The sequence below is a fragment of the Drosophila simulans genome, chromosome 3L, assembly GCF_016746395.2.
Source record: "Drosophila simulans strain w501 chromosome 3L, Prin_Dsim_3.1, whole genome shotgun sequence".
Lineage (NCBI taxonomy): Eukaryota > Metazoa > Arthropoda > Insecta > Diptera > Drosophilidae > Drosophila > Drosophila simulans.
In genome coordinates, this window is record NC_052522.2 from 16564720 (window position 1) to 16585779 (window position 21060).

The window sequence follows — 21060 nt, forward strand, 5'->3', positions numbered from 1 at the left end:
GCTTAACCTTTAATCGAAACATGTTTTTCAAATTCTCTTGTATGTAAACTGTGTATAAATATAAAATACTAAGTGTAAACGGTGTATAAATATGAAATACTGGGCAACACTCATATCGATAGAATTAATTGTATAGTTTTCAAAACAAATCGAGATGGAGTAGTTTGAATCGAGAGCTTGAATGAGAAACAACGTGAATAAAAAAACTTATGAAGTTTGTTATATGTAATAGGTGAAACTATTTGGAAAACTGGTAAAAGCTAATCTTCCACAATATAGTGCCGACCAATGTGACCCTTTTTCTGCCAAGTAGAAATGCGTTTATCAAAGACGTTGCTTGAAATACCAGGCAGAAAAGCGTTGGGCACACTGCACGACAAATTTGTTGTTTTCATTCAACTAATACCCTTCGAGCACAAAGAAAAAAGTTAAAATTCTATCAAAATTTCAAAAGGATTTCAATTGAAGCCGATCTGGTTTGCTAAGCACAATGCCCGCGGTTGAGGAAACGCAAATAACAAAGTACCTTTCGCAGGTAAGACCCGCCTATGAGTCATCATAATACGCCCATTCTTCGAAATTTTGTTCATCTGAATTTTTCCTTTCTTCTGCACGCAACGCAATTAACGATATAATGGATTTAATTTCAGTATAAGTATGTGGCTGCCACCAAGAAGGACGTTGTGGACGTGGTCACATCGTACCGCAGCTTGAGCTACGACCTGCAGAGTTTCGGTAAGCAACAGCTGATTAAAGCATCCCACCTGGCAAAGGTATTATTTATGTAAGTGCATCTATTATTTATACATTATTCTCTGCTTTTAGTGTTCAACGATGGCACTTCCAAGAAATTGTTCACCATACAGGGCACTATTCCCGTGGTCTACAAAAGTAATTAATTATATTATAAAAGCCCCTTGATAGCGTGAGATAAAGAAATGTATATTTTCCTTCCTACCAGATAACACTTACTACATTCCTATTTGTATTTGGTTGATGGACACTCATCCCCAGAATGCACCCATGTGTTTTGTCAAACCCACTCCCACCATGCAGATAAAGGTATCGATGTATGTGGATCATAATGGCAAGGTCTACCTGCCCTACCTGCACGACTGGCAGCCGCACTCCTCCGACCTTCTCTCCCTCATCCAGGTGATGATCGTCACCTTCGGAGATCATCCGCCGGTGTACTCAAAGCCCAAGGAACAAATTGCAGCCCCATATCCAACGAACTGTAAGTGAGAAGTTTCAAAGTTCTCAATTTCACTAACATCCCAGAATTTCTTGATTACTTTACGATTTGTTTGAAACTTTCTACGAACTTTACATTGTTTAATATACAAAGTTACATGATACATTTCTCCAGCTTATATGCCTCAGCCTGGTGCACCTGGTGGCAGCAACTCGTTTCTGCCTTATCCCACAGCTGGCGGAGCTGGTGGCAGCAACTTTCCACCGTATCCCACCGGATCCAACGTCGGACCGTATCCCCCGACACCCGCTGGTCCAGCTGGTGGATCCGGCTATCCGCCCTACATGAATTTCCCACAACCAACAGCCGGTGGGTACCCACCAGCAGCGGGATATGTAAGTTGTAGTTTATAAAAGTCGACTTCTTAAAATCTGAAATTTATTCTTTTCAGAATCCCTCAAATCCCAGTTCCACGGGAACTATTACCGAGGAGCACATCAAAGCATCAATCATAAGCGCTATCGACGACAAGCTGCGCCGCCGAGTTCAGGAGAAGGTTAATCAGTATCAGGCCGAGATCGAAACTCTCAATCGCACCAAGCAGGAATTGCTCGAGGGTAGTGCCAAGATCGATGCCATTATATCGCGCCTCGAGCGCGAACATATCGATATGCAAAAGAACATTAGTATATTAAAGGACAAGGAGCAGGAGCTGGAAAAGAACCTTGAAGCTCTGGAGAGCGCCGAGGCCATTAACCCCGACGAAGCGGTGACCACCACAGCGCCACTATACCGACAGTAAGTTGAATATCTGCCAATGCATTCCAAGATTAGCCAGCGGCTGTTACAGAATTTCATGCTAAATAATTAATGCTTAATCCGCCCGCAGGTTACTCAATGCCTATGCCGATGAAGCGGCCACCGAGGATGCCATTTATTACCTGGGCGAGGGTCTCCGCGGAGGTGTCATCGATCTGGAGACCTTCCTCAAGCACGTGCGACAGCTATCCCGCAAACAGTTCATCCTACGGGCCACCATGCAGAAGTGCAGACAAAAGGCCGGTCTAGCCGGCTAGAAGAGACTTGATTTCAACAGTTGCCGTTATTTCTTATTCGACGGGGTAGTGCGAGCACGTGCAGACGATTTATATGTTACCATAAAAAATATTCGATAATGTTTTAAGCGCAATTTGAATCTTAAAAATTGAAATTACAATTACAATAATCCTAAATAAAACAAAGGCCTCATGTATGTTAACGCCCACGATCAGATCTTCAGTTTATTTCTATGCGGAATGGTGTCTTATCTCATACGTAAATACCGACGGTTAAAAGCAGGAAAACGATGCCGAATCCCAGGAAAATGGAGGCGCACAGGCTAATCAACAGTTCCTTTATTAAGGTGCTTTCCTTGGAGCTCTTTCGAGACACCACGAAGATGAAGAACCAGGCGGTGAAGAAGGTTCCGATGACCAAGAGCACAGTGGCGAGGTGGGGGAATACGGCCGGATTCACGGGGGAAACGTAGCGCTGCATTACGTCCATACTAGAAATAAGACGATCCGGTTAAACTATTAGTTCAACACATTTGAGGCACTCTTACATTGAATTTTAGCTTTAATTACTTCTTGTTATTTTTTGACGCAAATTGTACGTGGCCCGGCAGCTAGGGTTGCTCCTCTTGTTATCGTTATCGGAGACACCCGCAATCGACTGACAGTTTTGAAGTATCGCAACAAGAAGTATCGTTGTTGCTTGTAAATTGTAATTTAAAAACACGGAGTAGAAAAATGTTCACTTTCAATTTTTATTTAGTGTTAATATTAAAACTTAAACCAAGTTCGAATTTGGGTTTCTTGATGTATATTATTTTTGTTTTTTTTTTTTTTAGAAATGTGCCAGCTAGTAAAAGTATTGTTGTCAGATTTTATTAATATCTACCATCTAGTTGGCTATTCGATAGCAAAATGTTCCGATAGCCAGAGTGCCATCACTGCCTCGATTGACATTCTCTCTCCAGTTTCCCCACCACTGCCATCAACGTGCTCTCTTTCATTATATTACTTTTTATCAATGCGCAGGAAAAATAAATCAAAGGCAAAGGAAAACAAAGACGCGCAATATGAGTGATGTGAGTGTTGGCCCAAATACCCGTTATTCCAACTGATCTAATGTATTCTAATCCGCAGCTTGAGGAGATGGACAGCGAACGGCTGAACGAGCTAGAATCAATTCTATATGCCGCGATCCACTACAGCGATGGATTCGACGAGCACACTGCCATGGATCAGCCTGCGAAGGAATCAACCAGCGACCAGGATGCCAGGAGCATGCCACCGCCTCCCCAGCAGAAGCATCCCATTCCCGGACAGCGTTTCGTCAGCGGAACGCGAGTGATCAACAACAACAAGCAGAAACCACGCTACTGGACCGATGGGTCGGCAGCTGTGGGGCAGGGGCAGGTGGTGCAGGCGGAGGAACAGCAGGCCACCACAAACAAAACAATGCCAGGTGAGTGGCAACCAGTGGCAAATGGTATATATGAAGCAACAAAGACCGTAAGCTGGCACAGAAATATTCCCAAAAATTTATCCAAAAAAGGTGAATATCATACATGTTATCAGTTAATTTAAATCAGTGTTAGGAAATATATATAAAATCATATTTAATCGGTTGATTTGTAGCTAAAACTGTTTAAAACTCAAAACTAAAAAAATTAAACCTTATTAATAATCAGAGGTATTTTTAGCTAGTTCATTTGTAGTCTTTCAGTACCGCACCATTTCATAGTTTTTAAGAACCCCATTTCCTAATTCCAACAGTAGGGATCAGCCCAGCTTTTGGGCATTAGGCTGCTTACATCCTTTCCAAAACTATTTCGTTGGCGTGCTTTCAAAATTCTCCATAACCTTCCAATGATGACCTGCTTCCTTAGTCGCTTTCTGGGCCTGGGCAGGTGCGGTCTGCAGGTGCTCGAAAGGCGGATGGGCCATTTCAACCATTGCACCTTGGCCCTGGCCACTCTCGACCTTGTCTGCATTGTTTGCCTGCTCCATTACCAACTGGTGCAGCATGGCCGGGATCTGTTTTTTTGGTGCGACGAACTGGACCAACGGCTAGTGGAGTACATGCTATCTGCAGTCGTATTGATGGCCAGCGTTAGTGTGCTGGGCTCCTGTGTGGATGGCTTTATCTTCTCCGCCTTGGTTCAGCGGAAAATGAGTCGGTTTGATATGCCGCGACAGTATTTTGAAGATCGTTACCGCAGGTTCGTTTTCATGCGGCTGGTCAGGCAACTAGAGCAGGCTCTCAAAGTGCAGGCTAAGCAGTCCGAGTTGGGCGAAAGGATGATGACGCCACTCGCCAATCTGTCCGAGGCGCAGCAGCTGATCAAGGAGGCAATCGACGAGTTTCGCACAGCGGTGCGAATCCTACTGTGGCCCAATCGATCCGATCTGCTGGCAGAGGCGTTTGTCCTCTTCCACATTAGCGAATCGCAGTTGTCGGATCTGACACTCCAAGGCTACAGGCTGAACGACGTCGAGGGGGAAGACATGTCTAATTCCCGTCTCAGTCATATGCTTAACCCAATCTGGTATTAAAATTGGTGCTATAGTTTAGAAACTGACTTTTAAATTGGTCTCAGGTTTTTGGCTGATAAGATGGGAAGGCTAGGTTGTATCAAAAGATTTGGTTTATTCTTAAGAATTTCTGGGAATATACTATTTATATTTATTCATATCGCCTATACAGTTAAATATAAGGAACACATTTTAATTTATGGTTCTTGTCTCTTAGCTGCTGAAGAGTGTTCCTCATCACAACCGATGGATGACGATTTGCCGAAAGACAAGAGTCTATTGCTGTCGCCCAAGAAAGGAACGCAAAATCAACCGAAAACAGCTAGCCAGCCACCGAAACAGCAGCAAAACCCACAGGCCAAACAACAGCAAAATATTCATGGAAAACAACTGCAAAATCAGCAGGCAAAGACTCAGGAGCAAACAAATTCACAACAGAAACAGCAGCAGAGTCAAAAGCCAAAGCAGCAACAAAATCAGCAAAAGAAGTCGACGCCAGTAGTACAAAAACCAAAACCGCAGTCAACCGCACCCACCAAAGTGAATCACGAAGCCTACGAGGCGGAGCGTTTTGACCAGAGACTTCTAGTCGCCATCCCACCGAACTGCCCGCCCAAGAAGCAGAATAAGCCACAACAAAACAAGCAACAGCAGCAGCAAAACAAACAGCAGCAGAAAAAGCAACAGCAGTCGCTGCAACATAACAAACAGCAGCAGCAACCAGGTCCTGGACCGTTTGGCAAAGCCAACCGCAAGTTGGAGCAGATTCAGCGTCTGGCAGATAAGAAACAGAAATCCAAGCAGGCTCGGTTAAATAAAAAACAGCGAAAGCAGCAATCTACGCCTGTGGAGTTTGTCAACCTGGCAGAAACCAGCGAATCTTCCGATGACGATGATGTGGTTCTTGTACCAATTCCGCCAGCTCCTATCATCGACTTGGACACGAGCGACGGCGAGCAGACCTGCACTTCATCTCAATTTTTTCACGAAGAGAATGCTATGGACGCCACAGACGTGAAAATGGGATTGTCTTGTATTACTGAACCAGAGGGAACGAGTGTTGTTGCTAGCAGTACCACACCATCCATGCATTCACCGAGCTGTTCCGTCATCTCCAGTGATGACTTCATAGTTCAGAAGGATACCACTCGCTTGTTGACAGAACGTGAGGACGCCAATGATGAAGATCTGCTGGTGCTAACTGAGACGGCTATAAGAGAAGCTATTGGCGAAGAACCAAAAGATAAGGAAGTTGTGGATAATGCATCTGCGGATCAAGAACACGATCATGCGGCTGATACCTCGTCGGAATATGAATTTATTCCCCCTTCGCGACTGGAAGAAATCAAGAAAAACTATCGCGTCGACGATCAGCAATTCAGAGCTTTAGACGTCTACGAAAGTGAGTCTGACCTCACGGAAAGTGGCATTTACTCAAAGGCCAAAAACAAGACCACGCCAACGATCATACGCAACGTAGACTCATCATCGAGCTCTTCCGTCAAGGAGGTTGTGGAGCCTAGTGTCCAAAAGACGAAGCGTCTGCGCAAACGCTCCTGTTCAACAAACAATCACAGCCAATCTGACCCAAACAACGATGATGGGTTGGATGATTCAGATAGCGATGATGGCGTCCATTCTACTGGAGTTCCTGGCATAGCTCGTGGTATGGCAGTGGAGCGTTGTAAGCGCAAGATCCGTAGAATCAGTACCAGACATAACTCTGATGACAATTCGAAGAAGGCGGCTACACGTATCCATAAACCGAAAGTTTCTGAAGACCAGCATGCTAGCTCAGAATCTGCGTCTGAGTATGAGTTGCCAAGTGCCAGAGATATAGCCGAGCGACTTCTTAATCAACAGCAAGGACAAGGAAAAGAGCATGTACAAAAAGACGGTGGCGATGACGATGCTATGGATACCATTTCTATCGGATCCAATGCCGATTCCGAAGCAGAGGCAGAGTTTCGCGATGCTATGACTGATCGATTAGCTGCAGTCTTCGAGCGTCTTGAAGCCAAAGCCAAAAAAAGGGAGGAAGACGAGGAACAAGTGAATGCGAGTGGATATATATCCGATGAAGAAGACTCGCGAGACAAAGATGTAGACACCACCGTGCGATCCGACGAGGATATGGATGCTTCCAACGAGATTGAGGAGACGAATCCAGATAAGAACGATACAGACGTGGCAAACGAAGAGCAGCCCATACAAGTGGATCACAATTTGCAAGAGCTAACAGACGAAAGTCTGCCAAAAAGCGGAGACCTCATTGGCTGGAACGAAGAGATGCGCAGCTTCTACAATGACAGTTGGAATGGGGAAAACTTCTCTGTTCACAAGGTCCAAAGAATGATGTCAGGTGCTGTTAACTTATTAGTAATAAGCGAATTCAGCTATTAACCTACTGTAATTACAGGTAATCGCCACGAGTGGAGGATCAACACCGCGGATAGATATCCGGTAGCACGACCCCGCTCCCATGCCAAGTGCACCAACTGCTTTGAGATGGGACACGTTCGATCAAAGTGCCCGCGTCCCCGCAAGCCACTTCTTTGTTTCATTTGCGGAACCGTGGGTCATACCGAGCCCCGCTGTCCCAATGCCATTTGTTTTGGGGTAGGTAATTCAACTATTACAACTGGAACATACTAAACAAGTCCTTTCCATTTTCTAGTGCGGATCAAAGCAGGAAATTTACGTGCAGCAGTGCAACAAGTGCTCCTTTCACAGCCGCATGGTCTGCCAGCTGTGCAAAATGAGAGGACACGGCATGGATCACTGTCCGGATAAGTGGCGTCGCTACCACTCTACGGTAATATATATTAATCTGCAGTGCAGAAATCAATGTAATCCTCATTTTTCTTTGCCAACAGACTCGGTCAAACACTGAGCTGGATAGCCGGGTACAGTATAGGAACGTACAGTGCAGCTACTGCGCCGGTCGCCATTCTTTCGAGAACTGCCGACAGCGGATTGGTGACTTTCGTAACACGAACTATACGAGCCAGATTATGTCACACCAAAAGATCTACAAGAATCGCGGTGGCCCGATAGGTTTTCTTGGAGATTCAAAATCCTTTTTTGCGATTGAAACCCCCTTCCACTTTAAGTGGAACAGTCCGAGTATGCCGAAAAATTGCTATTATTCGAGGTTCCTTGTCAATGCAAATTTGGCAAAAGTCCAGTCAGTGAAAAGAAAGTCAACTACTGCATTAGCGGAGATTCCAGTAAAAATGTATACCCATGAATATGAGCCCAGTGCTCAGGTGAAGGCAGATCGAGGGGAGGTATCCACTGGAACGGCTAAGAAACCGCTCACAAAACAAAAGCCAGTTGTCGAGACAATCGCTGAGAACCGAACCGCGGAGAAGCCAATTGGAAAGCTGAATCGTGAAGAGGAAAAATCTGAACATGTGCAAGATATCGCACCGGAAGTGGAGCAATCTCAAGACGAGCTGCTTGTGAAGGGACAACCTACTCAAAGCCAACCCGATGAAGAGCTACCCATAAAGGATGCCGATCAAGAAGCACCATCGTCCTCTGTGCAGCGTGAAGAGATTACCACCAATTTTGACAATCCACCAAAGGAACCTGGACTAAGTAGAACACCATTGGCGCCCCATGAGTTGGACTCGGATTCGAATTACAGTTTCTCCGAGCACTTTGAACTGCCCAGCTCGACAACAACCGATGGTCAACCCAACAGCCCACTTCCGCTCGTCCGTCCCATGGGCTCTCTACCCGATGTCATTTCTCTAAGTAAAGACGATTTTGAACTATCCTCTAACGTCCAAGGCATTTCCATGTGTGTTAACTCCAGAAGCACTGACGAAACGCCCGATCCGGACTCCAGTGAAGAGCTGCCAGATGTTCCAAGCGAGGGCAAAATCATCATGGCGCGCGAACAATCCGAGTACCTGTTCAGTCAAGAGGGCCGAACTTTTCTGGCGGAAACCGCCAAACAGTGTCATGTTAGCGTACGCATGGACTTTAAGGACTACGGTTATGTCCTGGTGATATATGGCCTTAAAAAGCACCAGGAAGAGTTTCAAGTGAAATTGCTTCGACGCAGTCAGGAAGTCAAGCGCAAGAGCATCGAGTTCCAAAGTCAGAAACCCCCCAAACGTATTGATGTGCTTATCCGCTTTCTGCGGGATGGAATCAACAGTCTGAACACCAATCTAGGAAACGCCAAGAGCCACTATATGCGCATCAAGGAGCTAGAGGGGATGAACACCAAAAACGGTTTTAAGATGGCAGAAAAAAAGCGCCGCCAGCTTAACATGATCCTCGTAGGCCAGGCGGGACTCCTGAATGGCAAAACACATCTCGATCAATTGCTGGTCTTATTGCGTCGCCTCATCGATGACTTCTCGCCGGATGAGAACGCCACGACACAGTTGCGCAATGAGATCGAGGACCATTGGCGAATGATCTTCACATCATATCCGCACCCGAATTACGACTCTCTGCTCAACAGCTATGGACGTTTGGATCAAAAGAATCGCTTGCCCTCGTTGCACATAGATCCTGTGCTGCTGGGACTGCAACAAAAGAAACAGCAGAGTCAGCCGCAATCGCCTAGTAAGCGGCCACCATCGCCAACACCTCTTCCACCAGTTTGGCAGGACATGGCCCCACCACCACCTCCTAAAATGTCAAAGAAGAAGCAACGTCAAGCCCTGGAGCAGCAACAGCAACTAAATCAACAGCAGCAGCAAACACAAAATCAACAGCAGCAGCAAACACAAAATCAACAACGGCAGCAGCAACAGCAACGTCTGCAGCAGCAACATGAAAACCAGCAGCAACGCTTGCAGCAGCAGCAGAAGCACCAGCAGCAACGTCTACAACAGCAACACCAGCAGCAACGTGTGCAACAGCAACGTATGCAACAACAGCAGCAGCAGCAGCAGAATCAACAGCAATACAACAACCAATATCAGCAGAATCTACGACGTCCACAGATCGACCAGATGCCCTACAATAATCACCAGCAACGATCGCGATCCGATCTTCAGCTGTGGCAGACTATTAATCCGGAGTGTGACCGTCTGTTGAATGAAATGGATCACAATCAACCTGGCAGCATCAACATGGACGCCAACAAACCGTCCATGTTCTGGTCACGCGAATCGATAAAGTACCTCGATGATCTTTTCAGGATGACCTCCAACACGGAGACCGTAGAGCGGCTGAAACGAGTGCTCCAGCGATCGCAGCGTGGTCTGCTGTCGCACAACGATTACCGTGCGGTCATTCGACTGCATTCACTAATGTGCAACTGAGGATTAGCGGGTCATGGGACTTATTTCCTGGTGGGTCACCTTCATTTTGTTTAACAAATGCCAACAGATTTCACAATGGGTATCTGAAAGATATTACCCAAAAACCGAATAAATACATAACTGACTATTTTGAAAAAAGCTCGAATTTATGATATTATTAGTTGAATGGAGAGTCTCCAAACAACTGTGTAAATGTGTTTAGGATTAGAGTTATATTTTTTATTTAAATTTTGAACTGATTTCAACATTTCCACAGGTAAGTGTAGAAATAGTGACAAAATAACGACATCTAAAAACCGAATTCCAAATGAAAAACTGGACTAATTTTCTACTTCGTTTGCAATAAGTTACTATTTATTTATTTCGAACTCAAGAATGTTACACTACAAATTATAAAATTAATGTTTTATAGTTTCGTTGTCGGTATTTTATACATTTTCCTTGGCTTTCATGTTACATGGTCGGTTATGTTAGGGTAGAGTTGTCCTTGTTTCTATGCCGCTGTGGTCTGCTGCTGCTCCTGGGTGGTAGTGGACTGCGCCGAAGAGATCTCCCCAGACTTTTCGTTGACCCCCAGCCAGGGACAGCGCTTCTGCAGCTCCAAGCGGTATCTGGGGTGACTTATGGCATAGACGAATGGGTCTATGCACGCCACCAGTTTACAGGTGCAGGCCGGGATCATCGTGGCTCCTGGTGTAAGCAGACTCTTATCCCCGAATGCCCCGATCAGCGACATTACGCCGTAGGGCGTCCAGGACACGAAGAACAGGAAGCAGATGGTAATAGCAGCCTTGGCTATCCGTATCTCGGCCGTCTCCTTGCTCTTGTCCACATTGGAGCGCAGCGACTCCACGTTCATCTTCTTGGCCTGCTCCCTTAGCGCCTTTTCGTGGCTGAAGACATGGCCCACGATCTGGGAGTAGTAGTAAAGGATCATCAGCGTGGGACACACGAAGCTGAAGAAGAAGATGGTGCCCACAAACAACCGGGTGTCGAAGTTGTCCGAAAGATAGTCGAAGGAGCAGGACGTGAGGTAGCCCTCTGGAAATGCATAAAAGTGAAGAAGATTAATGGGATTTTTGGTATTAGGTTATTTAATTACTGCATATCTGTTAAACACAATTTTACTCTTCCATAAATTTCTTTCAAATAAAATTTGTTTCTTCGAATTTCTTGGTCCAAACTAAGTTTGTAAGCATTTAAGATTCCCGCCACACATGAGAAACAAAGACAATGTATCGCCTATCGATATTTTTATTTAATATTTTTATTTAATATTTTGTATTGCCTATGTCATTTGATTGGAAATACTATAAGAGGGTAAAATTGTATTTATTAATGAATTTAAAAATTTATGCATGGCATAACAGAGTAACAGACTACAACTTTTATCCTTTAAGAATTATGCGCCTTACTCGATTTGTATTATTTCAAAACTGATGTTTTCCTTCTATTAATTAATTAATTAATAAGAAACGTGGCAAGGCTGTACAGTAATCGATAACAGCAATTGATAGATACCAGGAGGCACTGCGATGTTGCCGATTGCCTGTAATCGACTATCATGAATCGAATAGACGACAATTGGGGTTCCATCTCTGCAACCGACGCGGACATTAGAAGAAACTTAGTAAAGTAAAGTAAATTAATTAATTAATCAGCCAAGGCAGACATCACGATCAATGTACATGGAGAATGCCGAAAAAGACTGAATTCCACACCGCGCAAGGGCAAGTGCAATAAACGCCGAGTGCGGCGATCAAAGAACGCAATATAGAAAAAGTGAGGCACACGAAAAAAAAACCCATTTCGCTGCCTGTGTGTAAATGCAAATGGTTTATTTTTGTGCAGCAGCAACAACAACACAACATCAGCATCAACACAGAGGCAGAAAAGGCGAAAATAACTAGTAAAGCTAAATATGAATAAATGTGTATGTGTGCGGGTCGCGTTAAAGAAAATTAGATAAAAAGCCAAATGAAATTAGCTCACGCCTGAATTTCGAGTTTCGGTTCGTTGCAAGGTGAACGAAAAGGCGAAAAGCAATCAAAACAGTTTTTCCATTTTCCCAGTGTGCGTGTGCAGTAGCAAAACCACCTGCATTGGTTATATATATATATGCGGTTAAAAAAACAACAAATTGCAAGGTAAAAAACGGAACTTGCACCTAGGATATATACACACACATGCTGGCTGTATGCGTGTGTGTGTGTGCATGGCCGTAAAGGCTGACTGACTGATAAAAAAGGAAACAAAAAAATAACAAGAAAAATAAAATACACACATACACACACACCAACGCAGCGGGGCACCAATACCTCGGCACAATTTCTTGGAGGCAGCCTGTCATGTAAGTTTACATATCAACGATTATGTATTTCGCAGTTGTTATTGCTGTTTAAACAGCAGCCTAGTCTCACTTAATGGCGGCTTAAATTAAAGAAAGATAGTCGCATTTCGCTTTGCACCGCAACTTACGTTTTCTATTTTACCATTTTGCAACTCATGAAAGCAGAAGCCAAGTTAATTATATTCATGGCTATGACTTTTGTGGCAATTACCATTTTTACCCCGTATGAACATTTCCAACGGTACGCAACGTAAACGAACTGTTAATTATGTGTGTGCGATCTGTGTCTGTATTGTAAGTGTGTGAGTTGCCCTCCCCGCTCCTGCCACCCCCTACCACCACCCTCCCCTTACACTTCCCCGTTGCATTTGTTACGTTACGCACTTTTCATTGCGTTTACGATTCTACGTTTATGCGGGCGAAGTTACGAATTTCGTAATGGCAAATGTTAAAATAACTTTTCCAATATATAGAATAAAGTATTAAGCATTTGTACGTTTATGCGTGTTTTGGGTTAATAAGGAAACATATTATTTATTATTGAGGTTTGAGTTTGTTTTCGAATCTAAAAAAATATTGCTGAACTCCTTTGACACACAATTATAATAGCAATCATATAGGAAATATAAATATATTCGCGTTAGGAAAGAGAACAAGTTATGTTTGTACATCAAAGCTAAACAATTACGAAAACTTTATATTTATATTGATATTTATCTTATAAGCGCACCATAGCACCCACAGCATATTGTTCATACTCATATGTGCCCATTCTGTCCAAAGTGGACAAACCCGTGGAACCGAACCACACCCATTACAACCAGCACGACACCCACCATCCCACAATCCCGCCATGGGTCGACGTCCCTAATGGCCGTCCATCAGCGTCGGCTCCGTCAGCTCCGCCTGATAAGAGCCAACATATTTGCGCCGTTCCACACGTGCCGCCAAGAGGCTTTTGGTGTTGGGCTCCGAGTTGGAATCGGAATCGGGCCTTCATTTCGACCGGAGACGTGACGGCGACCTCGGGCTGTGTCTTTGCTTTTCGCAGACCAACTCTGGTTCGATACGTTCCGCTTTTAGTAATTGCTTAAATGCAATTCCCATACACGCAAATGCGTGTGTTTTCTTTTTTCGGTAATGACAACAATTGGGAATCCACGGCAAGGTTAAGGTCAGGAATGATAAATCGCTGTGGCTTTTCTATTGGGCGGCACGAAAATCGAACTACCTAGTAGTAGTGATTACGTGAAATAAGTTTTAAATTAATAAGGCTCAAGGCACTTTGATAGTAGTCTTGCTGGGCGACATTCTTTATAGCAATCGAGTAGAATTTGCTTACACAGTTTGCATTCATTTCATTTTAATGGAAAGTTTATTACTTCATCGAAAAATAAGCTTGAATATTACTCATGTCCCACTGGGCAAAATAGTAGAAAAGAAAATTGAAATCAATAGTATGTTCCGAACTTAAGCAGCAAAATCGATACCAGCATTTATTCAGTGTGTTATTCTATGATTTTTTTTTGTGGTTCTTTTTGGGTTAACTTAGCTTAAACGTAACAAACTATATTTGTTAGAATATGTGTATTGTAGGTTATTGTTTTTTGGAGTTTCTTATCACTGACCCAACAAAAATTAAAAAAAAGAAACAAATTTTTGCTATGACGAAATTGGCCGCATTACTCACCGACTTGTGATTGTATCTCATTTCAGACAGAAGCACAAGAAAGCCGTTGTCGAAGCCACCGGGAGGGCGAAGAACCTGAACCTGGCGAGAATTGCAGGGACCCAGAAGAATTGTAGACACATTCGTGCCGTTGCGAGAACCCTTCCAATGTCCAATAAAATCAACCCGAAGCGCCGCGAACCGACAGCAGCAGCAGCAGGAGCCGGTGCCACGGGAGTGGCCCCCAACACGAGCACATCGACCGGATCCTCCAGTGCCGGCAACACGTCCTCGGCCAACACATCCTCGTCGTCCAGCTCCTCGCTGTCGTCCGCCGGTGGCGGTGATGCGGGCATGTCCGCCGACTTGACCTCGCTGTTTGAATGCCCCGTGTGCTTTGACTATGTGCTACCGCCGATCCTGCAGTGCTCCAGCGGGCACCTGGTGTGCGTGTCCTGTCGCTCAAAGCTCACCTGCTGCCCCACCTGCCGCGGTCCGCTGGCGAATATCCGCAACCTGGCGATGGAGAAGGTTGCCTCGAACGTCAAGTTCCCGTGCAAGCACTCCGGCTACGGATGCACCGCCTCGCTGGTTTACACGGAAAAGACAGAACACGAGGAGACGTGCGAGTGCCGGCCCTACCTGTGTCCGTGCCCGGGCGCCAGCTGCAAGTGGCAGGGCCCGCTGGACCTAGTCATGCAGCATCTGATGATGTCGCACAAGAGCATTACAACGCTGCAGGGCGAGGACATCGTGTTCCTGGCCACAGACATCAACCTGCCCGGCGCCGTCGACTGGGTAATGATGCAGTCCTGCTTCGGCCACCATTTTATGCTCGTGCTGGAGAAGCAGGAGAAGTACGACGGACACCAGCAGTTCTTTGCAATCGTTCAGCTAATAGGGTCGCGCAAGGAAGCGGAGAACTTTGTCTACCGCCTAGAGTTGAACGGAAACCGACGCCGGCTGACCTGGGAGGCAATGCCGCGTTCGATTCACGAGGGCGTCGCTTCCGCAATTCACAACTCGGACTGCCTGGTGTTCGACACGTCGATTGCGCAACTGTTCGCCGACAATGGCAACCTGGGCATCAACGTGACCATATCTCTGGTCTAAACGCACTGTCAATTCGTCGAGTTCTTTCATTACTTGTGTTTACTATTCCGATACAAATACATATATAGTTTATAGCCCCCTGTTCGCATCAGGCGTCTAACTCGTGGACAGATTGTGAGTCTGGAGATTAAGAAGAAAGAGTTTTGCAGAGTTGTTTTATAAAAATGATTCTCTATTCTAAGAGCCACTTACATGCATATGTATATATATCTATGGAAATATCAGGCTGTTTCGATTATCACATTCGACACGATATCGCAGTTTTCTTTGATTTTTAAATTAGGTAAAATGATTGTTTTGTGCTCGCACAACAATGACAAATTGTCTGAATATAAAACTGGCTAAGACACTCACAATTTTCCAAATCGAAATGGAAAGCGTATGAAAGCTATTGCTAAGTGATGTTCAGTGTTTATTGCACACGTTGGTTAAACCTGTAAAACCGCGTTTAAAGTTCGTATTTTGATTTTCTGTTTGCTCATGAGTGTGTGTAAATCGACTCATTTGCTGAAAAATTTCCAATACTTTTGGCGAGATTTCACGGATTTAGTTAACACAGTTTCCTGTCGAATGCGAAAATCGTGGCTGACCTGTATGTTTGTATGTCTAATCGGTTCGATTGGTACTCTAGTTCTAGGACATGATTTTTTAGTTACCGCACACAGAATACTATATATTTCAAAGTTTCAGTGTTACCCGTTTTGTTAGTTCATGGGGTTCTGCTTTAGTTTAATTTAGTTCGTAAGGGCCACACACCTGGAGCAGAGCTGCCTGCGCGTGCCCACGTGCCCACCACCCACTACAGTGAACGCTAGGAACACAGACCCACTCACCAAAACGAAGAGAACGGCAAGAAAGGCGAGGAGGTCACTCATCACTCGAACATGTACTGCAAAGTCTAGTTTAGTTAATGTAAATTATTTTATACAATACTTGTAAATGGTAATAAGTAAAACGAACAGTTTAACGAAATTAACAAACCTAATAACAATAACGATAGCGGCAAAAGCGAAACCACAAAGAAAAGTAATATTTGATAGCGATAATCTGTAATAACTCGAGAGTTGTTTGAAAGTTGCAGCCTAAACGAAACTGCGACCCGCAATTTTGTTCATGCCAAACCATCACAAAATAACAAAAACACACTAAAAAAAAAGAAAATTTTTTTCGCAATGCTAAAAAGACAGTTGCCCCTTCCCATTTTCCCCCCCAGTCCCCCCAAAACATAAAAAGCAATGTTAATGTTTAAATTTCTATCTAGTTTAGACGATCTCCCCGGTTTGGCTCATGTTTTGGTTTTGATTTCCATTCGGCCAACGTTTCCCAATCGAAAACGGAAGAAAAATTAATGATTTTAAGCATCTGCACCGTAATTAGCTTTTAATGCGCCGATTTACCGCGCCACTACCATATGAGATCACTCACACAGACACAAAACTACAAAACTGAAATAAACATGATTAGTAAAAGTAAACAATGCTCGTTAATTATTGAAATTAATCTAGGGGCCACTTTGTAAACTTGTCGATTTAAATCAGTTACTATCTGTTTAGTTTGGATTATTTTTGAGATACTTGCGTTACTTCTAATGCGATTTGGAAAGTTGCAGCAATTGCAACTTAAGCAACTTAAAGAATAAGTCGTTTGGTTGAGGTTATCTTAGAGATACTTAATCTAATATTCAAAATAAATCTTTAAGCTGATTTTAAATTTATTTCAAGTAAGTAGGCTCCGAAGTAAAAGTAGCTCAGTGTACTTTTAGCTTCGTTGTATTGTGGTATACAGATTGTATTTTCGAATCCTTTTAACCAAAATTTCAGTAAAAAAGTAAAAAAAAATTTGGATCGGCACTTATTCTTCAGAATCGTTTGGTTGTTAGGTATTAGGATTAATAGCTCGCGTATTTATTTTTGGCTGAAGCTCAGATGTCTGTTCGTAACTCACGCCTCCAGTTGAATTCGTGGCCTGAGCGGGTTAGTCCGCAAAGGACAATTGAATCTCCAACGGCATCCGGAGAAATGTTGACGCGTCGTCAATCGGCACCAGCGTTGGTCGTGCCGCCGGAGGAGACCACGCACGTTGTGGTGGTCAAGCGGCAATCCCCGGACGAAACCGCTGCCGGAGAACTGGTGCCGTCTAGGCGGAAGGACTCGGTGGCTGTGCAGTCGGGAATTGTGGCCAATGTGCCATTGGACACAACACGCAGTGGTGCAAAAGACGACTTTCTAATGGCATTGCTGGAGTGCCCGGTGTGCTTTGGCTACATAATGCCGCCAATTATGCAGTGCCCGCGTGGCCACCTCATCTGCTCCACCTGCCGCTCGAAGCTGACCATTTGCCCCGTCTGCCGGGTGTTCATGACCAACATCCGCAGCCTGGCAATGGAGAAGGTGGCTTCCAAGCTGGTCTTTCCCTGCAAGCATTCGCATTTCGGCTGCAGAGCGCGGCTGTCTTACGCAGAGAAGATTGAGCACGAGGAGGACTGCGACTGCCGTCCGTACTTCTGCCCGTATCCGGATGACAAGTGCTCCTGGCAGGGACCGTTGAGGGACGTATACCAGCACCTGATGAACTCGCACGAGAACGTGATCACCATGGAGGGCAACGACATCATCTTCTTGGCCACCAATGTGAATCTGGAGGGTGCCCTCGACTGGACAATGGTGCAGTCCTGCCATGGGCGGCACTTCCTCCTTTCGCTGGAGAAGATCAATTTGGGTGAGGGCTGTCAGCAGTACTTCACCGCCTGCCGTATGATCGGCTCCATGAAGGATGCCGCCGAGTTTGTGTATAATATCTCCTTGGATGCCTATAATCGCACTCTCCGCTGGCAATCCAAACCAAGATCAATCCGTGAGAACTTCTCATCGTTCACCAACGCCGACTTCCTGGTGCTCAACAAGCACACCGTCGAACTGTTCTCCGAGGATGGTAATCTCGCCTTGAACGTGGTCATTAGGAAGGTGCACGAGCATACCAACTAACCACTAGCGTATCCGTATCTCTGCCCCCCTATAAATTGGACGTCGCTGATTGGTAGCTGTTAGCGTGTTTAGATAAGTGCATATTGAATTGATACATGTGCTAGCCATATGAATTCCCAGGAACCACTCAAGATCACCATGATTCAAAAGAGTTGTGTTGATGGTTTTAGGAATTACATTTGGCAATAAAGGATTGAAAACTATAATTAAGAGTTTCATATATAATTTGGATAGGGTTTCATATCCGGTGAATTTTATTTACAATCCTTATTTCACTTAGATACTTGTCATTTGCTTACTTCAAAAGAAGCCCTAGAATTACACATAAAACTCATAATTCTCACTATATCTTATATCATTTATATAAACATGTGCTTCATGATGGTAGGATGCAAGTACATAGCCAACGCCAATCCGAAGCGGTTCGCAAAGATCGTACATCCCAGCGCAGTAGGATTGATTCTAGTGGGAACGGTACTTTTTTTATTGGTGGAAATGTTCTATATGTTGCCCAAGATATATGACCCCGATGGACTGTTCTTGAAGATCGCCTGGCTTATGGCACTATTCATTGTCTACAATCTGTTGGGAAATATGCTAGCCTGCCATCGCAAATCCTCTGCGGTGACTTCCTTGCCCAAGGATCGGCAGATTCCGTGCCCAGAGGAGGAGCACCTGTGGCACTTCTGTGACCACTGCCAGATTTTAGTGCCGGTAAAGTATTCGACATAGAATATGTTATATCTGTATATCCACGACAAAGCATTTGTAAAAAGTGGAAGTGCGGATACGAAACATTATACCTAAGTATACATATGTATGTACCATACCCTCTACTCCTTAAAAAGTATGTAACAATTGAAAGATGGCCCTATAAAGTATTATATTCTCGATCGGGTTCAGTAGCCGAGTCGATCTAGACATATCCGTATGTCCGTCCGTTCGTTTGTCCGTATGAACATCAAGATCTTGATTACTATATAAAGGGTATCTGATAGTCAAGGAACTCGACTATAGCGATCACTCTATAACACGGTTATAAAATATCCTTATGGTTGTAAAACATTTGAAACATTTGAAAACAGCCCAGATCCTGGCACTGCAAAGTGTGTGAATGCTGCATTCTGAGGCGGGATCATCACTGCATCTTCACTGCGACTTGCGTTGGCCACAATAATTACAGGTAATAGTCACTGGTGACAGCGATATTATTGTAAATCTACCCACATATCTTTCCAAAGGTACTTTTTCTGGTTCACAGTTTACATGCATATTGGGTCACTTTTGTCATTGGCAACGCATGTAAATCTGCTTATAATTGATGAACAAATTCGGAGGCAATATGTTGTATTACAGTTTTCAAGCATTTTCCTATTTCTCAAACCAATGAGCTGGGAGTTAATAGCACTGAACATAAGTTTCGTTGTCAACATCTATGCCTGGATTCTTTCACTCATAATGTTGGGATATCAGATACCAGTCCTGTATCTGAATACCACATTCTATACGCCGAAGGATCATAGATACAATCAAGGACTGCTAGGCAACTTCATGGCCTTCATGGGAAAACGAGGCCTGTGGACATTTATCTCGCCCAGCATTAGGAGTCCTCTGCCTCACGATGGAACTCAGTGGCAAACCAAGCAGGCACCCACTACTATTTGATAGCACCCACCATTGTCTTAAAAATTAAATGTGTGTTGTTAAGGAACTTTACAAAATGATTTCCAGAAAAAAATGAATATTTTAGATATTTATAAATAAAACTTCTAAGAAATCCCTGGTTTTCAACTTAAGGATACACACAATCTCACCTGGCACGAATCGATCCCAGAACTGGGTTAGCGGCAGGACAACCCATGGTGTGCAGTACAACCAGATGATTATATTCATTATCACCGCCTTGGTGAAGGTCATGTTGCGGTTCATGGGCTTGGTGATCACATTGTATCGATCGTATCCTATGGCCGCGTTCGTCATCCCAGCTCCAATGCCCGAATAGGAGCCAATGGAGGCGAATATCTGGCACCAGGTATTGCCCAGGGCGAATCCTCGATGGAAGCTGTTATAGATGAAGATCGGCGCCTTGAGGCACATGATCAGATCGAAGACGGCCAGGTTCAGCACAAACATATTGGATGGTGTCCTCAGCGACTTGGATGTGCTGAAGATCCAGATGACCATGCCATTACCCACTGTCGAGGCGCAGAAGAGAAATATGTAGAAGACGCCCAGCATGTAGTGCATGGAGGCGGGCGGTTCCAGCTGGGTCAGCCAGTGCTCCGGAATGTATTGGATCTGATCCGGCGGCACATTCCATCCGAGGAACTGCAAGTCGCCGTTGCCAGAGCTCCGTGCCTCCGGGCGAAGTGGCGGTTCACTGGCGTTGCACAGCGGCTCCATACCGGTCAACCCGATACCGAACCGATTCGTAACCGATACGCCTTAACCGCTAACCGTTTCGCTCTGTGTGCGCCACAGGGCTGAACTGTTTCCAATCACCTCGATGCCTCGTTTATATCGCATTTTGTGCTGCCTACCAAATTCAATTAGACTTTGTGGTTGCGTGCCCGCAAAGACGATTTTCTGCCCTGTCTGCTGTAAAAATTTATCAGCAAGTATTTCGCTCAATCACGGGCAAAGGGTTGGTTATAAAATAATGACGTTAAGACATTGTGTCAGGGTTAAAATTTCAGGGTACAGTAAATGTAAATGTTAAAACTAAAAGGGGGTGACACAAGAATATCTTCGAACATGACGAAATTTGTATTAATCTCAAAGAAAGATTGCCTTTTTATTGGTCATTGTCCAAGAAATAAATATGTTATTATTTTTACGTTTATATAAATAGATATTTGTCAACATTGTCCCAAGAAA

General features: G+C 44.5%; 8 protein-coding genes across 11 annotated transcripts; 6 read left to right on the forward strand and 2 right to left on the reverse strand.

Annotated features, from left to right (window-relative positions):
• Window positions 1-315: 315 nt before the first annotated feature.
• LOC6738389 (tumor susceptibility gene 101 protein) lies at window positions 316-2465 on the forward strand. Its single transcript, XM_002085162.4, has 7 exons — window positions 316-535; window positions 651-735; window positions 826-891; window positions 962-1237; window positions 1370-1590; window positions 1647-1993; window positions 2085-2465. Exons 1-7 carry the CDS (start codon window positions 491-493, stop codon window positions 2269-2271), a joined length of 1227 nt encoding a protein of 408 aa, XP_002085198.1. The 5' UTR covers window positions 316-490; the 3' UTR covers window positions 2272-2465.
• Window positions 2446-2970, reverse strand: LOC6738390 (transmembrane protein 258). 3 transcript variants are annotated; one of them, XM_016169372.3, is made up of 2 exons: window positions 2821-2970; window positions 2446-2741 (listed from the first exon to the last, which is right to left on the reverse strand). In XM_016169372.3, the coding sequence occupies exon 2, from the start codon at window positions 2738-2740 to the stop codon at window positions 2504-2506; it is 237 nt and encodes a 78-aa protein (XP_016032220.1). In that variant the 5' UTR covers window position 2741; window positions 2821-2970; the 3' UTR covers window positions 2446-2503. The 3 variants fall into 3 exon arrangements, with proteins under 3 accessions (XP_016032220.1, XP_039149337.1, XP_016032219.1); XM_039293403.2 differs by having other exon boundaries at window positions 2446-2766; window positions 2821-2964; XM_016169371.3 differs by having other exon boundaries at window positions 2799-2957.
• Window positions 2971-3166: 196 nt separating this feature from the next.
• On the forward strand, window positions 3167-10205 carry LOC6738391 (putative mediator of RNA polymerase II transcription subunit 26). 2 transcript variants are annotated; one of them, XM_016171606.3, is made up of 6 exons: window positions 3167-3326; window positions 3385-3706; window positions 4994-7138; window positions 7196-7395; window positions 7454-7591; window positions 7653-10205. In XM_016171606.3, the coding sequence occupies exons 1-6, from the start codon at window positions 3318-3320 to the stop codon at window positions 10065-10067; spliced, it is 5229 nt and encodes a 1742-aa protein (XP_016032222.1). In that variant the 5' UTR covers window positions 3167-3317; the 3' UTR covers window positions 10068-10205. The 2 variants fall into 2 exon arrangements, with proteins under 2 accessions (XP_016032222.1, XP_016032221.1); XM_016171605.3 differs by lacking the exons at window positions 3167-3326; window positions 3385-3706 and adding an exon at window positions 4649-4790.
• LOC6738392 lies at window positions 4008-4797 on the forward strand. The gene has a single exon (XM_002085165.4). It carries the CDS (start codon window positions 4111-4113, stop codon window positions 4795-4797), a length of 687 nt encoding a protein of 228 aa, XP_002085201.1. The 5' UTR covers window positions 4008-4110.
• Window positions 10206-10388: 183 nt separating the features above from the next.
• Window positions 10389-20687, reverse strand: LOC6738393 (opsin Rh4). The gene is made up of 2 exons (XM_002085166.4): window positions 19998-20687; window positions 10389-11108 (listed from the first exon to the last, which is right to left on the reverse strand). The coding sequence occupies exons 1-2, from the start codon at window positions 20584-20586 to the stop codon at window positions 10561-10563; spliced, it is 1137 nt and encodes a 378-aa protein (XP_002085202.1). The 5' UTR covers window positions 20587-20687; the 3' UTR covers window positions 10389-10560.
• Window positions 11608-16673, forward strand: LOC27206300 (E3 ubiquitin-protein ligase sina). Its single transcript, XM_016171608.3, has 2 exons — window positions 11608-12417; window positions 14134-16673. Exon 2 carries the CDS (start codon window positions 14255-14257, stop codon window positions 15197-15199), a length of 945 nt encoding a protein of 314 aa, XP_016032224.1. The 5' UTR covers window positions 11608-12417; window positions 14134-14254; the 3' UTR covers window positions 15200-16673.
• On the forward strand, window positions 16951-18389 carry LOC6738395 (probable E3 ubiquitin-protein ligase sinah). Its single transcript, XM_002085168.4, has one exon. It carries the CDS (start codon window positions 17125-17127, stop codon window positions 18181-18183), a length of 1059 nt encoding a protein of 352 aa, XP_002085204.2. The 5' UTR covers window positions 16951-17124; the 3' UTR covers window positions 18184-18389.
• On the forward strand, window positions 18472-19960 carry LOC6738396 (probable palmitoyltransferase ZDHHC24). Its single transcript, XM_002085169.4, has 3 exons — window positions 18472-18897; window positions 19269-19366; window positions 19425-19960. The coding sequence occupies exons 1-3, from the start codon at window positions 18553-18555 to the stop codon at window positions 19846-19848; spliced, it is 867 nt and encodes a 288-aa protein (XP_002085205.1). The 5' UTR covers window positions 18472-18552; the 3' UTR covers window positions 19849-19960.
• Window positions 20688-21060: the final 373 nt, after the last annotated feature.